This window comes from Polypterus senegalus, chromosome 4 (assembly GCF_016835505.1).
Source record: "Polypterus senegalus isolate Bchr_013 chromosome 4, ASM1683550v1, whole genome shotgun sequence".
NCBI classification, from domain to species: Eukaryota; Metazoa; Chordata; class Cladistia; order Polypteriformes; family Polypteridae; genus Polypterus; species Polypterus senegalus.
Window position 1 is genome coordinate 236,083,026 of NC_053157.1, and position 18,104 is coordinate 236,101,129.

Sequence of the window (18,104 nt, forward strand, 5' to 3'; positions counted from 1 at the left end):
TCATTTAAAAAGAACAAATTGGTATCAGTGGGCTCCTTTCAAAAAAACATTAGGGGGGGGCACGATTAAAACTGTTATGAAAACTCGAGTTGCAAATACGTAAAGGTTGAGAAACGCTGCTATAGGGGAACTTTGTACAGTTTGGTCCAGTTCAGTCGAACAGTGTAGAACTGTAATAATTACTCTGAGCCAGCTGTTGGCACTGGTGGGCAGACCGTAGCGTACAGGGGGAGGGAATGCCACTGGGACCCCAATGGTCAAAAGTTTGGGGCCTAAGATAGTTTATCTTGTCTGTATAGTTCTAAAGAGTAACTATACTGGAACAGAAAATCTCATTATATGCAGATGACATGGTACTGTATATATCGGACCCAGAAAATTCTGTGCCTGTAGTCTTAGCAGCACTCACAGAATTTCAAAAGCTCTCTGGTCTCAGAATTAATCTGAATAAAAGTGTATTCTTTCCAGTGAATTCTCAAGCATATAATATTAGATTAGACACCCTACCTTTTATCATTGCAGAACAGTTTAAATACCTCGGGGTAAACATTACAAGGAAACATAAAGCTCTTTATCAACACAATTTCGCAGTCTGCATGGAAAAAATTAAACAAGACTTGCATAGATGGTCAACCCTTCATCTCACTCTAGCTGGAAGAATTAACACTATTAAGATGAATATTCTTCCTAAGCTCCTTTTTTTATTTCAAAACATTCCAATATACATTAATAAATCATTCTTTAAGCAATTAGATTCAACAATAACCTCATTTATTTGGAATTCAAAACATCCACGCATCAAAAGAGCGACCCTACAAAGACAAAAGGCAGAAGGTGGCATGGCTCTACCTAACTTCCAGTTTTATTACTGGCGGCAAATATACAGGCGATAAGAACCTGGACACAAATAGAAGAACATACACAGGCTTGGACCGCAATAGAAGTAAAATCCTGCAGTACTTCTTTGTATTCCCTGCTCTGCGCTCCAATAAACACACGTTATCGGCAATACACTAATAACGCAATTGTGCTCCACTCACTTAGAATCTGGAACCAATGTAGAAAGCATTTTAAGACGGAGAAGCTTCTATCTGTGGCACCTCTGCAAGAGAACCACCTCTTTCAACCTTCACAAACATATGCAGTTTTTAATATCTGGAAAAATTTGGAATTAACTTGCTTAGAGATCTTTATATAGACAACGTCTTTGCATCCTATGAACAATTACATTCCAAATTTAACATTCCAGCTACAAATTTCTTTCACTATCTTCAAATCAGGAACTTTGTTAAACAGAACCTTCCAGATTTTCCTCATCTTGCACCCTCATCCACGCTGGAAAAATATTGCTCAATCTCAAGGACTTAGACTCCATCTCTACAATATATAAAATCATTTTACAATCCCTCCCTTTCAAAGATCCAAGAGGACACTGGGAAAAAGATCTCTCAATTAATATATCAGAAAAGAAGTGGAAAGTAGCAATGCAGAGAATTCACTCGAGCTCCATATGCGCAAAGCATACAATTATACAACTCAAAATTATATATCGAGCACATCTGTCTCGACTAAAACTCTCCAAAATGTTTCCAGGGTGAGATCCAACCTGCGAACGCTGCAATCGAGCTCCAGCCTCACTGAGTCACATGTTCTGGGCCTGCAACAAATTAACATCATTCTGGACCAACATTTTTAATTACCTTCAGACAGCCTTGGACTCACAATCCCTCCTAACCCATTAACAGCTGTGTTTGATGGTCTTCCAGAGGGGTTTAAAGTGGAGAAGGACAAACAAATTGTGATTGCATTCACTACACTGTTGGCACGCAGACTTATTCTGATAAACTGGAAGAACCCAAACTCTCCTCTTTTAAGTCAGTGGGAAACCGATGTGTTATACTATTTAAAATTGGAAAAAATTGCTTTTGTCAAAACATGGCAGGATCTAATCAGTAATGTTTTAAAATAAGTTCATGAAGCACAGAGAATTTATTAATTTAGGTATTTTTACAAGCCTTAAATTTTACACCGTTTGGCTTGCTCTCTCTCTCAGGGTGGGGATCGATCTGTTCTTAACATAATTCTTTTTTTTGTAAAAACTTGATTGCTATGTATGGATTGTAATAAAATTAATAAAAAATAAAAATAAAAAAATAAAGAGTAACTATGCAAAGTGTGTTCCAAAATGGTCAATGGATGTAGGTTTGCAATAATTGGTCAGAGCCAGCAGGTGGCACTGTTGGGCAAACTGTAGCCTTAAAAAAGCCAGTGGGATGCCGAGGGTCAAAATTTTAGGTTCCAACATAATGGATCTTGTTATTATGGTCCTATAGGGGAACTGTGTACAATTTGGTCCAGTTCAGTCAAACAGTGTAGAACTGCAATAATTGCTCTGAGCCAGCTGGTGGCACTGGTGGGCAGACTGTATCACACAGGGGGGAAAACAGCCACTGGGACCCCAAGGGTCAAACGTTTGGGGTCTAAGATAGTTTATCATGTCTGTATGGTCCTATGCGAGATGTGTTCCGGGTTGGTCAAAGGGTGTAGGTTTGCAATAACTGCTTAGCGCCAGCAGGCGGCACTGGCGTGCAAACTGTACCGCACAGGAAAAGCTAAGACCCACTGGGGGTCCCAGGGGCAAAAATTTAAATTCCAAAGTGGTCTCTCTTGTCCCTATGGAGTGGTGTTAGGTTTTCTGCTGTATGTTTTATCATTTATCAGTATCATCGCTTTGGGTTTTATTCAGAATTGTCTTTGTGTCTGTTGGGTGGGATCTTGAGGGGGTGAACCAGGGCAGGGGGGATTCCTGGCTGCCTGACAGCAGATAAATAAAGCAGCAGTGCTAATGCTACAGGATTCTTAGTGTGCTTTACAAAACTCCACTACCAGGAGAATTAACTCAACTTCATGAAGTCCGCACATGGACAGACGTGAATAAACACACACGGTGAAGAGCAGCCAGACCATCTCAATCAAGCACAGACAACTGAGTCTGACCCTCATGGTCACTACACCGAGGCAGTTCATTGATCTTGCCGGCTTTCTCCTCCTGTTTCACTGTGGCTCTGCCTGTCCAACTCCAGTCAAGTCCATAAGTATTTGGATGGTGACATCATTTGCATCCTTTTAGCTCTGTACACCACCACAATGGATCTGAAATGAAGCAATCGAGATGTGATTGAAGTGTAGACTTCCATCTTTAATTCAAGGGGTTTACCAAAGATATCATCATGTGAGATGTTTAGGAGTGACAGCCAATTTTATACAGGTTCCCCCCTTTTCCAGGGGCTCAAAAGTATTTGGACATTTGACTGACAAAGCCGTTCCATAGCCAGGTGTCAGCAGGTCCCCTCATTAACTGTTAAGCAGGTAGAAGGTCTGCAGTTGATTCCAAGAATAGAATTTGCCTTTGGAAGCTGTCACTGTGAACTCTCACTGTGAGGTCCATGGAAATAAAAACAGGCCATAATTAGGCTGAGAAAACCAGACAAACCCTTTAGAGAGACAGCAGAGACACCAGGAGTGGTCAACTCAACCGTTTGGTAGATTCTTAGAATGAAGGAACACACTGGTGACGTGAACACCACCAGAAGGTCTGAAGAACCACAGAAAACAACTGTGCTGGATGACTGAAGAATTCTGTTCTTGGGGAAGAAGACCCCCCCTTTACAACATTTAGCCAAACCAAGACCACTCTCAGGGGGTTAGACCTGTCAGTGCCAAAGTCTGCAATCAAGATAAAGAGTTTACCACAAGGTGCAAATTACCAGTAAGCCTCAAGCGTAGGAAGGACAGATTAGAGTTTGACAGAAAACATTTTTTAAAAGCCTGTCCCAGTAATGGAACTGTTTACTTTGGACAAATAAAAGTACAATCAATACGTACCAGAATGATGGATAGAGAAGAGGATGGAGGAGAGAAGAAACATCTCCTGATCTGACGAACACCACATCATCTGTGAAACGATGGCAGAGGCCGTGTTATGACCTGATCATGCCTGGCTGCCAATGGAAGTCACTCACTGGTGTTTATTGATGACGTGACTGCCAGAAGAAGTAGCAGGATGAATTCTGAAGTGTAGAGGGCGCTATACTGTCTGTTTGGAGTCAGACAAATTACAACATTAGAAGACTCTAGACGAGAACAGGCCATTCAGCCCAACAAAGCTCGCCAGTCCTGTCCACTTATTTCTTCCAAAACATCATCAAGTCGAGTTTTGAAAGTCCCTGAAGTTTTACTGTCTACCACACTACTTGGAAGCTTATTCCAAGTGTCTACCATTCTTTATGTAAAGAATAACTTCTTAATGTTTGTGTGAAATTTCCCCTTCACAAGTTTCCAATGGTGTCCCCGAGTTCTTCATGACCTCATTTTAAAGTCACCATCTCGAGCCATTGGACTAATTCCCTTCATCATTTTAAACACTTCAGTCAGGTCTCCTCTTCATCTCCTTAAGACTCAGCTCTTTTAATCTTTCCTCATAATTCATCCCCTGTAGCCCTCTAATCAGCCTAGTCGCTCTTCTCTGGACCTTCTCCAGTGCTGCTATGTCCTTTTTGTGACCTGGAGACCAAAGCTGCACTCCAGATGAGGCCTCACCAGTATGTTATAAAGCCTGAGTAGAACCTCCTGTGACTTGTACTCCACACGTCAAGGCGCTATATAACCTGACAGTCTGTTAGCCTTCTTAATGACTTCTGAACACTGTTGATAGGGTAGAGTCCACTATGACTCCTAAATCATTCTCATAAGGTGTCCTCTCAATTTTCAGACCTCCCATTGTGTATTCAAACCTCACATTTTGACTTCCTATAAGTAATTCTTAACATTTACTGACATTCAGTTTCATCCCCTGTAGCTCCTGAATCAGCCTAGTCGCTCTTCTCTGGACCTTTTCTAGTGCTGATTTGTCCTTTTTGTGACCTGGAGACCAAAGCTGCACTCCAGATGAGGCCTCACCAGTGTATCATAAAGCTGAGCAGAACCTCCTGTGACTTGTACTCCATACATCAAGGCGCTATATAACCTGACATTTTGTTAGCCTTCTTAATGGCTTCTGAACACTGTTGGGAAGTCGATATCTCAGAGTCCACTGCGACTCCTAAATCCTTCTCATAAGGTGGTTTCTCGATTCTCTGACCGTCCATTGTGTATTCAAACCTCACATTTTTACTTCCTATGTGTAATTTTTTATATTTACTGACATTAAATTTCTGCAGAACTGACAAAATGACACTTCACAGTCCAGATGGACGAGGAGCCAAAACATACTGGGACAGCAAACCGAGGTCTTTATAACACAAAGAAGTGGAATATTCTATCAACGGGTAAGTCAGTCAACTGAACTCAACCCAACTGGACAACTGAAGACAAGACTGAAGGTAGAAAGTCCAATGAACAAATAGCACTGGAAGACAGCTGGCCTGGTAAATCATCACTGGGGGGGGGAACGCAGCACTTGGACAAGGCTGGGGCTTCAGACTTCAGGCAGTCAGCAACTGCAAAGGACTTTTAACCAAATATTAAAAATGATCTTTAAATTTAGGACCATGAGGCTTCCCCCCCTGCTCACTTCACTCACCAACCCCCGGTCACTTCACGTCTCTGCTGCTTGCGTATGTGGAATTTACTTTCACCAAATAACAAATCTTTTAATTCTCGTGGATACGCCTCTTCATTGGGAAGAAACACTATTTTACCCCTAATGGCGACATGAAGTAGACGATCTACAAGACTCCGACTTAAAGTTTAAATCCAAACAATATATTTGATCTCTTTTTGCTCTTCTGTTACTTCACCAACTAATAATTTCTGTTTGTTTGTGCTAATGTGATCTTTACTATCAGTTTATTGAGACTTTCAAATTTTTGTACTTCCATTATCTCTAAACTGCTCTGCATGTTTACTGCGCCTACATTTTTGAACCTCTTTAGATAGATAGATAGATAGATAGATAGATATGAAAGGCACTATATGATAGATAGATAGATAGATAGATAGATAGATAGATAGATAGATAGATAGATAGATAGATAGATAGATATGAAAGGCACTATATGATAGATAGATAGATAGATAGATAGATAGATAGATAGATAGATAGATAGATAGATAGATGGCACTATATGATAGATAGATAGATAGATAGATAGATAGATAGATAGATAGATAGATAGATAGATAGATAGATGGCACTATATGATAGATAGATAGATAGATAGATAGATAGATAGATAGATAGATAGATAGATAGATAGATATGAAAGGCAATATATGATAGATAGATAGATAGATAGATAGATAGATAGATAGATAGATAGATAGATAGATAGATAGATAGATGTGAAAGGCACTATATGATAGATAGATAGATAGATAGATAGATAGATAGATAGATAGATAGATAGACAGATAGATAGATAGATAGGAAAGGCACTATATGATAGATAGATAGATAGATAGATAGATAGATAGATAGATAGATAGATAGATAGATAGATAGATAGATAGATAGATAGATAGATAGATAGATAGATAGATAGATAGATGGCACTATATGATAGATAGATAGATAGATAGATAGATAGATAGATAGATAGATAGATAGATAGATAGATAGATAGATAGATATGAAAGGCACTATATGATAGATAGATAGATAGATAGATAGATAGATAGATAGATAGATGTGAAAGGCACTAGATAGATAGATAGATAGATAGATAGATAGATAGATAGATAGATAGATAGATAGTTTTTAGTTTTTAAAATAATCTTTATTGTAATTTTAAAAATAAGAACATCAACATAATATACACAGTCGAAAAGACGAAAACAAATTTCAGAATAAACAAAAAGCCATATCAAACCACCATTACTCCCCTTTTACACTCCTCCTACTCCACACATTAATAAGAAAACCAAAAATTAAAAAAATCATTATAACACAAGACCACCATTACTCCCCCTTTACACTCCTCCTACTCCGCACATTAATAAGAAAATCAAAATGAAATAATTTTTTGTGCCTTAGTGCGCTCGCGTTTTCAAACTTTAAATCACTTGGACGCGCCTACTAAATTTTTCTTAAATCTGGAAAAGAAAGAGGCCGAGAGTAAAGTGATCCACATGCTGCAGGACGCTGAAGGTCGCGAGCTGCACACCACGGAGGAGATCAGGAACTTTGCTGTGTCTTTTTACTCTGATTTATTTAAGGATGGTGTAATTGATGATTCAGCCATATTGGAATATTTGAACGGATTACCCAAACTTACAGACACTGTCAAGCTGAAGCTGGAGGCAGACATCACCTTTCAGGAGCTATCAGATGCACTGGCTGGTTTGAATACTGGAAAGGCACCAGGACTCGATGGCATCCCAGCTGAGTTCTATAAACATTTCTGGTACCTGCTGGGTGCCGAGGTGTATGAGGTGTTCTTACAAAGCTTACAGGATGGAGAATTACCATTGAGCTGCAGAAGAGCAGTCGTCACTCTGCTGCCTAAGAAAGGAGACCTTTGTCAAATAAAGAACTGGCGCCCGGTGAGCCTGCTGTGCACAGACTATAAGATCTTCTCGAGGGCCCTGGCCAGCCGCCTGAGGACTGTGATGGACCTGCTCGTCAGTCCCTGCCAGACGTACTGTGTACCTGACAGGACTATTTATGATAATATTTTTGCTTTGTGGGATATCATTTCAGCCTCTAATCTTTCTGGGATGGATTTAGGAATATTATCCATTGATCAGGAGAAAGTTTTTGATCGAGTAGATCACCGTTTTTTGTTTAAAACATTGAAATGTTTTGGGTTTGGTGATAATTTTGTTCAGATGATTGCACTGCTGTACACCAACGTTTTTGGGATTGTAAAAGTTAATGGCACTCTGAGCGCACCGTTTCCAGTCAGGAGGGGAATTCGGCAGGGCTGCCCCTTGTCCGGTATGCTCTACGCATTGGCCATCGAGCTGTTTCTCTTTCAGCTGCAGAGGAGACTACAGGGGGTGACATTTCCATCCTGCCCAAATGTTAATTTCAAATGCTTGGCCTACGCTGATGATATTATTGTCTTCGTCAAATCGAAGGGTGACATTGAAGTTTTAATTTATTGTCAACAACTATTTGAGAACATATCATCTGCAAAAATCAATTGGACTAAGAGTAACGCCTTCTTACTGGGCTCCTGGTCTGGATGTCCACTACCAGACTTACCTGGAGGCCTAAAGTGGAACAGGAAGTGCTTCAGGTATCTTGGAGTGGTCATGGGCAGTGAGGGGGTGGACGAGAGTAATTGGGAGGGACTCTTGGAGAAAGTGACCTCTCGTCTGAACAGGTGGAAGTGGATTGTACTTAAACTGTCATACAGAGGGCGGGTGATCGTCATCAATAATTTAGTGGCCTCAATGCTGTGGCACAAACTCATGTGTGGTGACCCCCCTCTGGGGCTTTTAAAGAAGATCCAAAGAATATTGCTTGATTTCTTCTGGGATGGCTTGCATTGGCTAAAGCAGAGTCTGCTGTTTTTACCGTTGGAAGAAGGCGGTCAGGGACTTCTAGATATCTCCTCAAAAGTTGCAGCCCTCAGGCTCCAAGTCTTACAGAAGCTTTTCTGCGTTTCATATTCCCTGAGTTGGAGGGAGTTAGCGCTGAGTTTCCTTCATCGTGTGGCCGGGTTAGGGTTTGATGAAGCACTTTTGGTTATAAATCTACAAAAACTGGACCTTTCTGTGTTACCAAAATTTTACAGAGGTGTCCTTTTAACATGGCACGTGGTGTTTAGGAGGAACTTTAATACAACTGGGTGGCTTCAAAATGAGCCTTTAATTTATAATTCTGTTTTTTCATGCCCCCTCTTGCACAGTGACAGTTTTGTTTCAATTCTTATTAAGCATCAAGTACTGAAACTGGCACAGATTTATGATGCAACTACCAAATCATTCATTGATGCTGATGTCTTGGTTTCTCTTCTCGAAGTAAAGTCAGTCAGGATGATTCAGCAGTTTCTGTCCTCCATAGCTAAAGATTACCACTTGCTAAATGAATCCATCGGCTCCACTGTTAATAAGTTGGATGTTTGCCCCGCAGTGGACCTCTCATTACTACCAGAACATTCAGTTGTTCACTTCACCAAAGGAACAGTGGTGGGCTTTGCTTCTCTGTCCAAGAGAGAGCTCTATGAGTACTGCGTCAAGGTGATTCACTTCACTGCATTGGCGTCTGTGCTGGACACTCCATGGAGGGAGAAGCTGGGAGTGGAGGGGCACAGGGGGCCTGCGTGGAGGGAGTTCTACAAGCCACCGAGCAACAAAAGAACTGCAGACTTACAGTGGAGAATCGGGCATGGGATCATTGCCACCAAGTCCTTTTTAAAAATTATTAAAGAAGCTGGAACTGATTCTTGCATTTTCTGTGGACAGAAAGAAACAGTTTTTCATTTGTTTTTGTATTGTTATCGACTGGCGGGATTCTTCAGATTTTTTGAAGCTTTGTGTACCGAATTGACTGGAACTTTTAATGAAGTCCTGTTCATTTTTGGAAGTAAATATAATAAGAAAACTCGATGCAGGATACAACTGTTCAACTTTCTGTTAGGTGAAGAAAAGCTGGCCATTTTAAAAAGTCGAAAAAATAAGTAACGTGGATCTGAACGTACAGATATTTGTTTGATTTTTAAATTGAATGTTTATTCAAGAATAAGAATGGAATATGAATATTATAAACAGATGAATAGAATGGGGGGGGTTTGAAAATGTGTGGGGGGTGAAAGGGGTGCTGTGCTCAGTTGATGAAGGGGAGCTGAAAATGAACTTCTGATTTCACTGTGGTGGGCAAGAGAAAGAAAGCAATGGTGGGCATCAATACCAATTGCTTATTAATGTGCAGAGTAGGAGGAGTGTAAAGGGGGAGTAATGGTGGTCTTTGTGTTATAATGATAGATAGATAGATAGATAGATAGATAGATAGATAGATAGATAGATAGATAGATAGATAGATAAAAGGCACTATATAATAGATAGATAGATATATAGATAGATAGATAGATAGATAGATAGATAGATAAAAGGCACTATATAATAGATAGATAGATAGATAGATAGATAGATAGATAGATAGATAGATAGATAGATAGATAGATAGATAGATAGATAGATAGATAGATACCTTATTAATCCCAAGGGGAAATTTCACAATCCATTTACGACGTTCAACTTGGTCATCTACTCTTTGTCTTTTATTTCCGGCACTGGCTGTGGTTAAATCCCTTGGCACAAAGTCTCGTCTCACGGGACATGAAAGTGTCTCTCTGAGAAAGTCACGTCTCATCCCAGGATTTTTGTATTATAATAGAGAGATTATGGTCAGTCAGTCATTATCCTAACTAAAGGGTCACAGGGGTCTGCTGGAGACAATCCCAGCCAGCACAGGACACAAGGCAGGAAACAAATCCCGGGCAAGGTGCCAGCCTACCACAGGGTGCACACAAACACACACCAAGCACACACTAGGGACAATTTAGGACCGCCAATGCACCTAACTTGTATGTCTTTGGACTGTGGGAGGAAACCCACGCAGACACGGGGAGAACAAGAGATTATGGTAGTTTGTCGAATTGGAGCCCCCCTTGTCTAAAAATGGCTGTCATTCCTTTAAAGGCTCATCTGATGTTTTTGGTTAAACCCCTTGAATGAAGGCAGACTGGTGGCAGCTCCGAGGCTAGCGATCTGCCGATAATTGAAAGATTGCCGGTTCGAATCCCGTAAACGCCAGAAGTGACTCTACTGCTCCATTGGGCCCTTGAACGAGGTCCTTAACCTGCAATTGCTCTGTCCTGGGTGTGACGCTAACCTGCATCCAGGTCCTCCAAGGGACAACTTGAGGGTTTGGTGGCAGGATTGGCACTCCAGCTATCAGTGTGGTGACTGACGTGTCACCTGCTGTCCTGGAGTCCAAATCCCGGTGGTTCATTGTGTTGGTGGGTTGCTATCAGCATTTGCTCCCTACCCCCTCTCTCTCTCTCTCTTCACTTTCTTCTTGAATTAAAGCTGAAGGTCTGCACTTCAATCACATCTTGATGGCTTTGTTTCAAATCCATGGTGCTGGTGTACCAAGGCCAAAATTATGAAAACCATGTCACTGTCCAAATACTGATGGACCCCGACTTTTTAAATCTGGAAAGTCATGGAGGACGTTTTTAGAAAGCGTGGGGAGAACTTGATGTGGAGCTTAGAGGTTCAAGTAAACACATTCACAAGTAAAGTGATAAGTTAAGACCCTAAAACCGTACCTCTGGATGGATTCACTCAAAACCTGTTGACAATCCATGACAGCAAACACAAACCTATAGGGGGCGCTGTGAAAAAGTATTCCTTTACTTTTTGTATTATTAAATTTTTACCACTTTAAATGTTTTCCGATTCAACATTAAGTTATTGGTCCTCATTCTTAAAACTTCAGTGTTTAGTGTACGCAACACCTACTTCCCCATCAGCACCCACACAGTGTGTTGTTCCTTGTCCGTGTCACTCAGTCCGTCACCCTGCCATGACCCACTTGTCCTCGCAGAACGCCTTCAACTTGGGGACATTTTTAGATTTTCAAGCGTGAAATATTCACCTTAGGTTCTGTCACAATATCTCTGTGAGGATTAGGTTGGCTGTTCCAAACATGTTATCCTCCTTTTCCTCACCTCTGTTTCTGTGCTTTAGATTATCACCTTCATACGTAAGCCAACTGTACTTCAGCGTCCTACTACTGACTGGGTGGCCCGACTTCATCCTGAAGAATCGGACCTCTGAATTCAAGGATCCATCAGGAGTGACAACTCCTTCAGTTCCCATATCTAAGAGACAGGACAGCCCGTCCACAGGTGCAGTGAGGTTCTTACGGTGGAATGCATGTTAGCTTCATTTAAACTATAACAGGATTTTTATTGGCCCAAAGGCTCTGCGAGATGCACCATGCTGGGACTGGCATTCCGGCCAGAGCTGTAGCAGAGTCCTTGTCCAGCTGGGATGCCAATATATTAGGACAAGGTAGAACAATCTTTTCAGGATATTGTCTCCTCCAACCCGCTAGGTGGCAGCCTCCCTGGCTTATAGTACTGCTATAGATACCCACAGGGCACAGTGAGGAACTGGGAGTTCTTTGGGTTAGGGTTAGGGTTAGGGTGCCGCTGAATGGGACTAGTGAGCCTTACTTTGTCAGGTGTCAACCATACCCAGAAGTGGTTCTGAGTCACAGTCTTGGGATACCAGAAGTGCTCCCGGGTGGTACATTAAAAGGAGCTGCCCACTTAAATACATGGAGCCAGAAGACAAAGCTTGCTGGAGGAGGAGCGGAGGAGAGGCGACAAAGTCTTGCAGGATGGAGAAACAGGGCCTGGCTGTGGGAAACACTTCTTTATGCGAGTTTCACACAATTAAACCTTTCAAGACGTTGGATTTGTGTTGGGAGTTAGGGGAGGTTAGGGTCCCCCTGGGGAACCTCAGTTTATATACTATAGAATGATATATGCTGTAGCTTCATCCCCTGGGGAACCACAGTTTCGATTTTGACGTTATCAAGTTTATATACGGTCCTCCCCGTGTCTGCGTGGGTTTCCTCCCACAGTCCAAAGGCATGCAGGTGAGGTGCATTGGCGATTCTAAATTGGCCCTGGTGTGTGCTTGGTGTGCGTGTGTGTGTCCTGCGGTGGGTTGGCGCCCTGCCTGGGATTGGTTCCTGCCTTGCGCCCTGTGTTGCCTGGGATTGGCTCCAGCAGAACCCCGTGGCCCTGTGTTCAGATCCAGTGGGTTAGAAAATGGATAGATGGATGGATGGAAATTTATATACTATAGACTGATACATGCTGTAGCATCATCCCCTGGGGAGTTTCTATTTTGACGTATCGAGTTTATATACTATAGACTGATATATGCTGTAGCATCCTCGGAGCACTCACAAACAAGTTTATTAAGAGGAACACAGGGACAGTGATTTAAGATATAAAATAATCATTATAAAGTATCAGCTGGTCTGTTTGCACTGTATTGTTCTTGTGTGAATCTCTTCCCGCATTGTAAACAATACATATCTTACATATTTTTTCAGGCAGCACGGTGGCGCAGTGGTAGCGCTGCTGCCTCGCAGTAAGGAGCCCTGGGTTCACTTCACGTCCCGGGTTCTCCCCGTGTCTGTGTGGGTTTCCTCCCACAGTCCAAAGACAAGCAGGTTAGATGGATTGCCGATCCTAAATTATCCCTAGTGTGTGTGTGAGCCCTGCCCGGGGTTTGCTTCCTGCCTTGCGCCCTGTGTTGACTGGGATTGGCTCCAGCAGACCCCAGTGACCCTGTATAGCGGATTGGATAATGGATGGATAGTTCCAAGAATGTCAGGCTGAATGGTCGGCCCCCACACATGAATCAAAAAGTTTGGACACCCCTGTCATTGAGGGTGACAGTAACTTGCAGGACATGATGCCATCAAGAATGCCAGCTCTCAGGCCACTGCTGTGTGAAAATCCCTACCTCATTAGGGACAACAAGAAGGTTTTCATCTCAGTTCCGTTTATTTTTGTCTAAAGCTCTGCAGTGGGTGTTCAAGGATGAAATGCACTTTTTAACTAAATACATAAGAAGTAAACATAGCAACACAGATTGGTTTACAAACAAGACGGTGAACCCGTAATTGGACCCGAACATCTGTCCATTAAGTAACTGCTGGCCTATGAGAGCTGTTCTGATGCCAGTTCCTGCCCAGTATGAAGTCTAATGTCTTGTTGAGGTGTACCTTTTAGAAAATTCAAAACGCTGGTCTCAAGCAGAGCAGACTGCTGTGGGGGTCCTGATCCAAATCCTCCAAATCCTCAAAAGGCGATGGTCCAGCTGGGGAGTCACACGCTTGGTGGAAATCAAGGTCGAGCGCATTCAAGCCTAAAACCAAGAAGCACGTCTTTTATGTAACCACCAACTCATGTGACTGATGCAGAAACCATTAAACCTTCAAGAAGGAGACACTGGGATAGCTTAGCTATTAGCTGCAGGGCTCGAGTGTTTTCATTCTCACCCTTTTCCTAATCACTTTTCACTGCTAATTTACTTCCCCATCACTTTAATAGCCCTGGTAGAAGAGTTCAGTCCTCTGAATTGATTCCTTTCTTCATTAAATGACAGCCAAGCAGAAATGAGATGTGAGACGCGCTGACAGATGACCAGCTAAACTGGGATTTCAAACTCCAACCAATCTCTGAATCAGAAGTCAATTCTTGCTGTTAATTAAACCCGTTATTTAATTCCACGGCTTGTTGCTGCTCTCATTCTGCCACATCAGACATTTCAAAAACTGTTGATTTTCTGTTCTTTCAAAATGTTTTGGTGATCCGAGAGATCAACCTTAACCGAGACCATCACCTTTCTTTAATTTCAGATATTGTGTGATGGGCACAGGGGAGCTGGTCCTGTGGTGGTTTGTTTTGTGTCTTAATATTGTTTGGCTGCTAATTAAAGACAACTAAGGGGTCTGAATGAAGTGAATTAAAAGAAGTAATCAGCAGCAAAAACTGGTCACTAATGAAGAAGATGGCAGGAATGAAAACCTGCTGCCACCGTGGCACTCGAGGCCTGGAGTTTGTCACCCCTGCCCCAGAGCAATTGCTGGTTAAGGGCCCAGCAGAGTTTGATCCCTTTTGGCAGTAACGGGCATTTGAACTGGCAACCTTCCGGATATTTGTGCAGATCTTTAGCCTCGGAGCCACCTTGATTTAGACAGTATTTTCCCTAAATGTGCCAGGGTTTAGACCAGAGGTGGGCACAGTCATGCATTCCTGGAGGGCCGCAGGTTTTTGTTCCAACCCAATTGCTTAATAAGAAGCACTTATTGCTCTAGAAACACTTCTGCTTCACTTTAGTTGTCTCCCTCATTAAGAATTTGAACCCTTATTGCTTATTTAAGTCTTAAAACAGCTGCATTCTCGGTTTTTAACTGCTCCCTACTAACAAAATGCAAATGACAAAAGAAACCAGCAGTTCTCCAGTTTGCTTGTTCCCCTTTACACCTCTGTGTGTATTTATCGTGCACTATTTGGTTTAATTAAATACTTGGAAGGAAAGAGAAGAGAAAAAAGTGAAGGATTGAGAATTACCACCCGTTTTACAATTCAGAGTACTGGACAATGGAACCTCGGTTTACGAGCATAATTCGTTCCGGAAACGTGCTCGCAGTCCAAAGCCCTCGTGTATCAAAGGGAATTTCCTCCTAAGAAATAATGGAAACTCGCTCCACAACCCAAAACTATTCATATAAAAATGATTGATACAAAAATATAAAGTAAAAATACATCAAACAAATTAACCTGCACTTTACCTTTATAAAGAATCATGGCTGGTGTGAGTGAGTTTCTAAACTCTTGTGGGATTCCACCCAACGGGACGGAAGAGCGACCCAAAGCAATCGCAGTCTCCCAGCGCTGTAGCAGTTCGCCGTATAAGCGCATCCAAAAAGATCGCAGACATGTTATAAGCGCCTGCCGTCGATGGGCGATACAAGGAACATTATAAAGATCCCGCTGCAATAAATAACAGCGCTGTTGCTGTTTCAAGCCGAATAAAGCTGGTGTTGTTAAAGTACTGAGACTCAGCTTCGTGTTTTGGGGCGCAAGACGGGGACTCGCATTTCACAGTGGCGTAGCGTAGTGTTGGCGGCAGAGGCGGCCCGCCCCGGGCGGCACTTTTAGGGGGCGGCAAAGAATTACTGTATATTTTAGTCTTTTAAATTGAAATACCTAAATAAGGGGGCGGCGAAATTTTCCTCCGCCCCGGGCGGCTGACACCCACGCTACGCCACGCCACTGACTTCACAGCACACACACACAGTCACAATGCTGTAGTAAACAGTATACGCGCGTACGGATGTTGACTATATGAGTGAGGTACGCAGACTAAGATGCAGAATAGGAGACGATTGCCCCGAGAGAGAGAGGCGCGCGAGCGAGATAAGGATAGATAAGAGGAGAGAGAGAGAGACGCGTGCGCGAGCGAGATAAGGATAGATAAGAGAGAGAGAGAGAGACGCATGCGCGAGCGAGATAAGGATAAAGACGCGTGCGCGAGTGAGAGAGATAATGAGAGAGACCCGCGTGGCGCGTCAGTGAAAGAGATAAGGAGAGGGAGAGCGAGACGCACGCGCAAGAGAGAGAAGAACCATCAGCTCAGTTGTGATCACATGACACCCAGCAGACAAAGTGTATCCATACTACTCGTATTGCAAGACATCGCTTGTTTATCAAGTCAAAATGTATTAAAAAATTTTGCTCGTCTTGCAAAACACTAATAAACCAAGTTACTCGCAAACCGAGGTTCCACTGGATTTGGATTATATCCTTAGAATGGAAAAAAAAAAAAAAATCTAGGATACGAGAATGACTTGACATATCAGAGTTAAAGCAACTAACAAGCCATGAAATGTAATTATTGGCAAGGATTGTTTTCTAATTAAGTAACTGGGTTGGAACAAAAACCTGTGGCCCTCCAGGAATGACTTTGCCCACCCCTGGTTTAGACCATTGGTTTCCAACTCCGGTTCCTGGTGGGCCGCTGTGGCTGCAGGTTTTTATTCCAACCAGCTTCTGTTTTTTTTTATGGACTCCTGGGCTAATTAAAATGAACTGATATTTCCCAAGTTCCATATTTAGGCAACAATATAGAAATTAGAAAACTAAGTTTGCTAAAAAGAAAAAAAAAAATCAAATGTACCAAGTCATTGTATAGGAATAATGTAATTTTTTTTTTTTTTAACAGTATTTTCATCTTGATTTTCATTCCACTTTTCTAGGTGTTCTAATTGTTTAATTAATCCATTATTTACTAATTAGTGGGTCTGACTCTAAAGCCTTTGATTATTCAGTATGTCTGCTCTGCTCATTTTAAATTGTCATTATTAAGATACAACCAACGGTAAAAACTGCACAGCGAAAGGGCAAAGTATACTGAAATCACCAAAAGTCTATAGCAAAAGCACAAATATTTCTAAATGTAAAAACCAGGCTGCTATGCTTTTCCGAATGTCGAATAAAAGAAAAAAAAAATACAAGCTAATTAAATGAGATCAATGCGATCAGGTGTTGTAGGAATCTCATAGGAACAAAAACCTGCAGCCACAGGGGGTCCCAGGACAGAGTTTGGGAAACACTGGGTTAGACCATTGGTTTCCAACTCCGGTCCTGGAGGGCCGCAGTGGCTGCAGGTTTTTGCTCCAACCCAACTGCTTAATAAGAAGCACTAATTGCTCAAGTAACACTTCTGCTTCACTTTAGTGGTCTCGCTCGTTAAGATTTTCAACGCTTATTGCTTATTTTAGTCTTAAACAGCCGTATTCTTGGTTTTTAATTGCTCCTAATTAGCAATAAGCTGCAAATGACAAAGGAGACCAGCATTTCTCCATTTAGCTTGTTACCATTTACCTCATGCACTATTGGGTTAAATTAAATACTTGGAAGGAAATTGAAGAGGAACAAGTGAAGGACTGAGAAGTTACTCATTCATTTTAGCCTTCAAATCATTTGGATGATATCCTTAGAAAGGGGAAGACAATCCAGGATATGAGAATGAGCTGACATAGCAGAGTTAAAGCACCAACAAGCCATGAAATTAAACTACTGGCAAGAATTGCTCTCCAATTAAGCAACCGGGTTCGAACAAAATCCTGCAGCCACTGGACCGAGTTTGGGAAGCACTGGGTTAGACCATTGGTTTCCAACTCCGGTCCTGGTGGGCGGCTGCGGCTGCAGGTTTTCATTCTCGCCCTTTTCCTAATTAGCCAGCAGGTGTCGCTGCTAATTAAGTCCCTTTACATTCCATTTTAATGGCCCTGTTTTTACGGATTCAGGCCTCTGAATGGGTTAATTTCTTCATTAAATGGCAGCCAAACAGAAATGAGATGTGAAACGAGCCACCAGGTAAACTGGGATTTCAAACTCCAACCAGCTTCTTAATGAGAAGCCGATTCTTGCTGTTCATTAACCCATAAGCTTGTTGCTGCTCTCATTCTGTTGATTTTTCTGTTTTTTTTTTCTAAGAAGCAGAGAGGTCAGCCTTACCGAGACCTTTCTTTATTTTCAGGTATTGTGTGATGGGCA

At 42.0% G+C, this 18,104-nt stretch overlaps 1 protein-coding gene across 1 annotated transcript in view; it reads right to left on the bottom strand.

The window, feature by feature from the left end:
- Window positions 1-18,104, bottom strand: part of LOC120528908 — a 76,300-nt gene that overhangs the window by 40,536 nt on the left and 17,660 nt on the right. Inside the window, exon 4 of the mRNA XM_039752982.1 lies at window positions 8,207-8,319. Within this exon, the coding sequence (XP_039608916.1) occupies window positions 8,207-8,319 (113 nt within the window). The remainder of the gene's footprint in view (window positions 1-8,206; window positions 8,320-18,104) is intronic.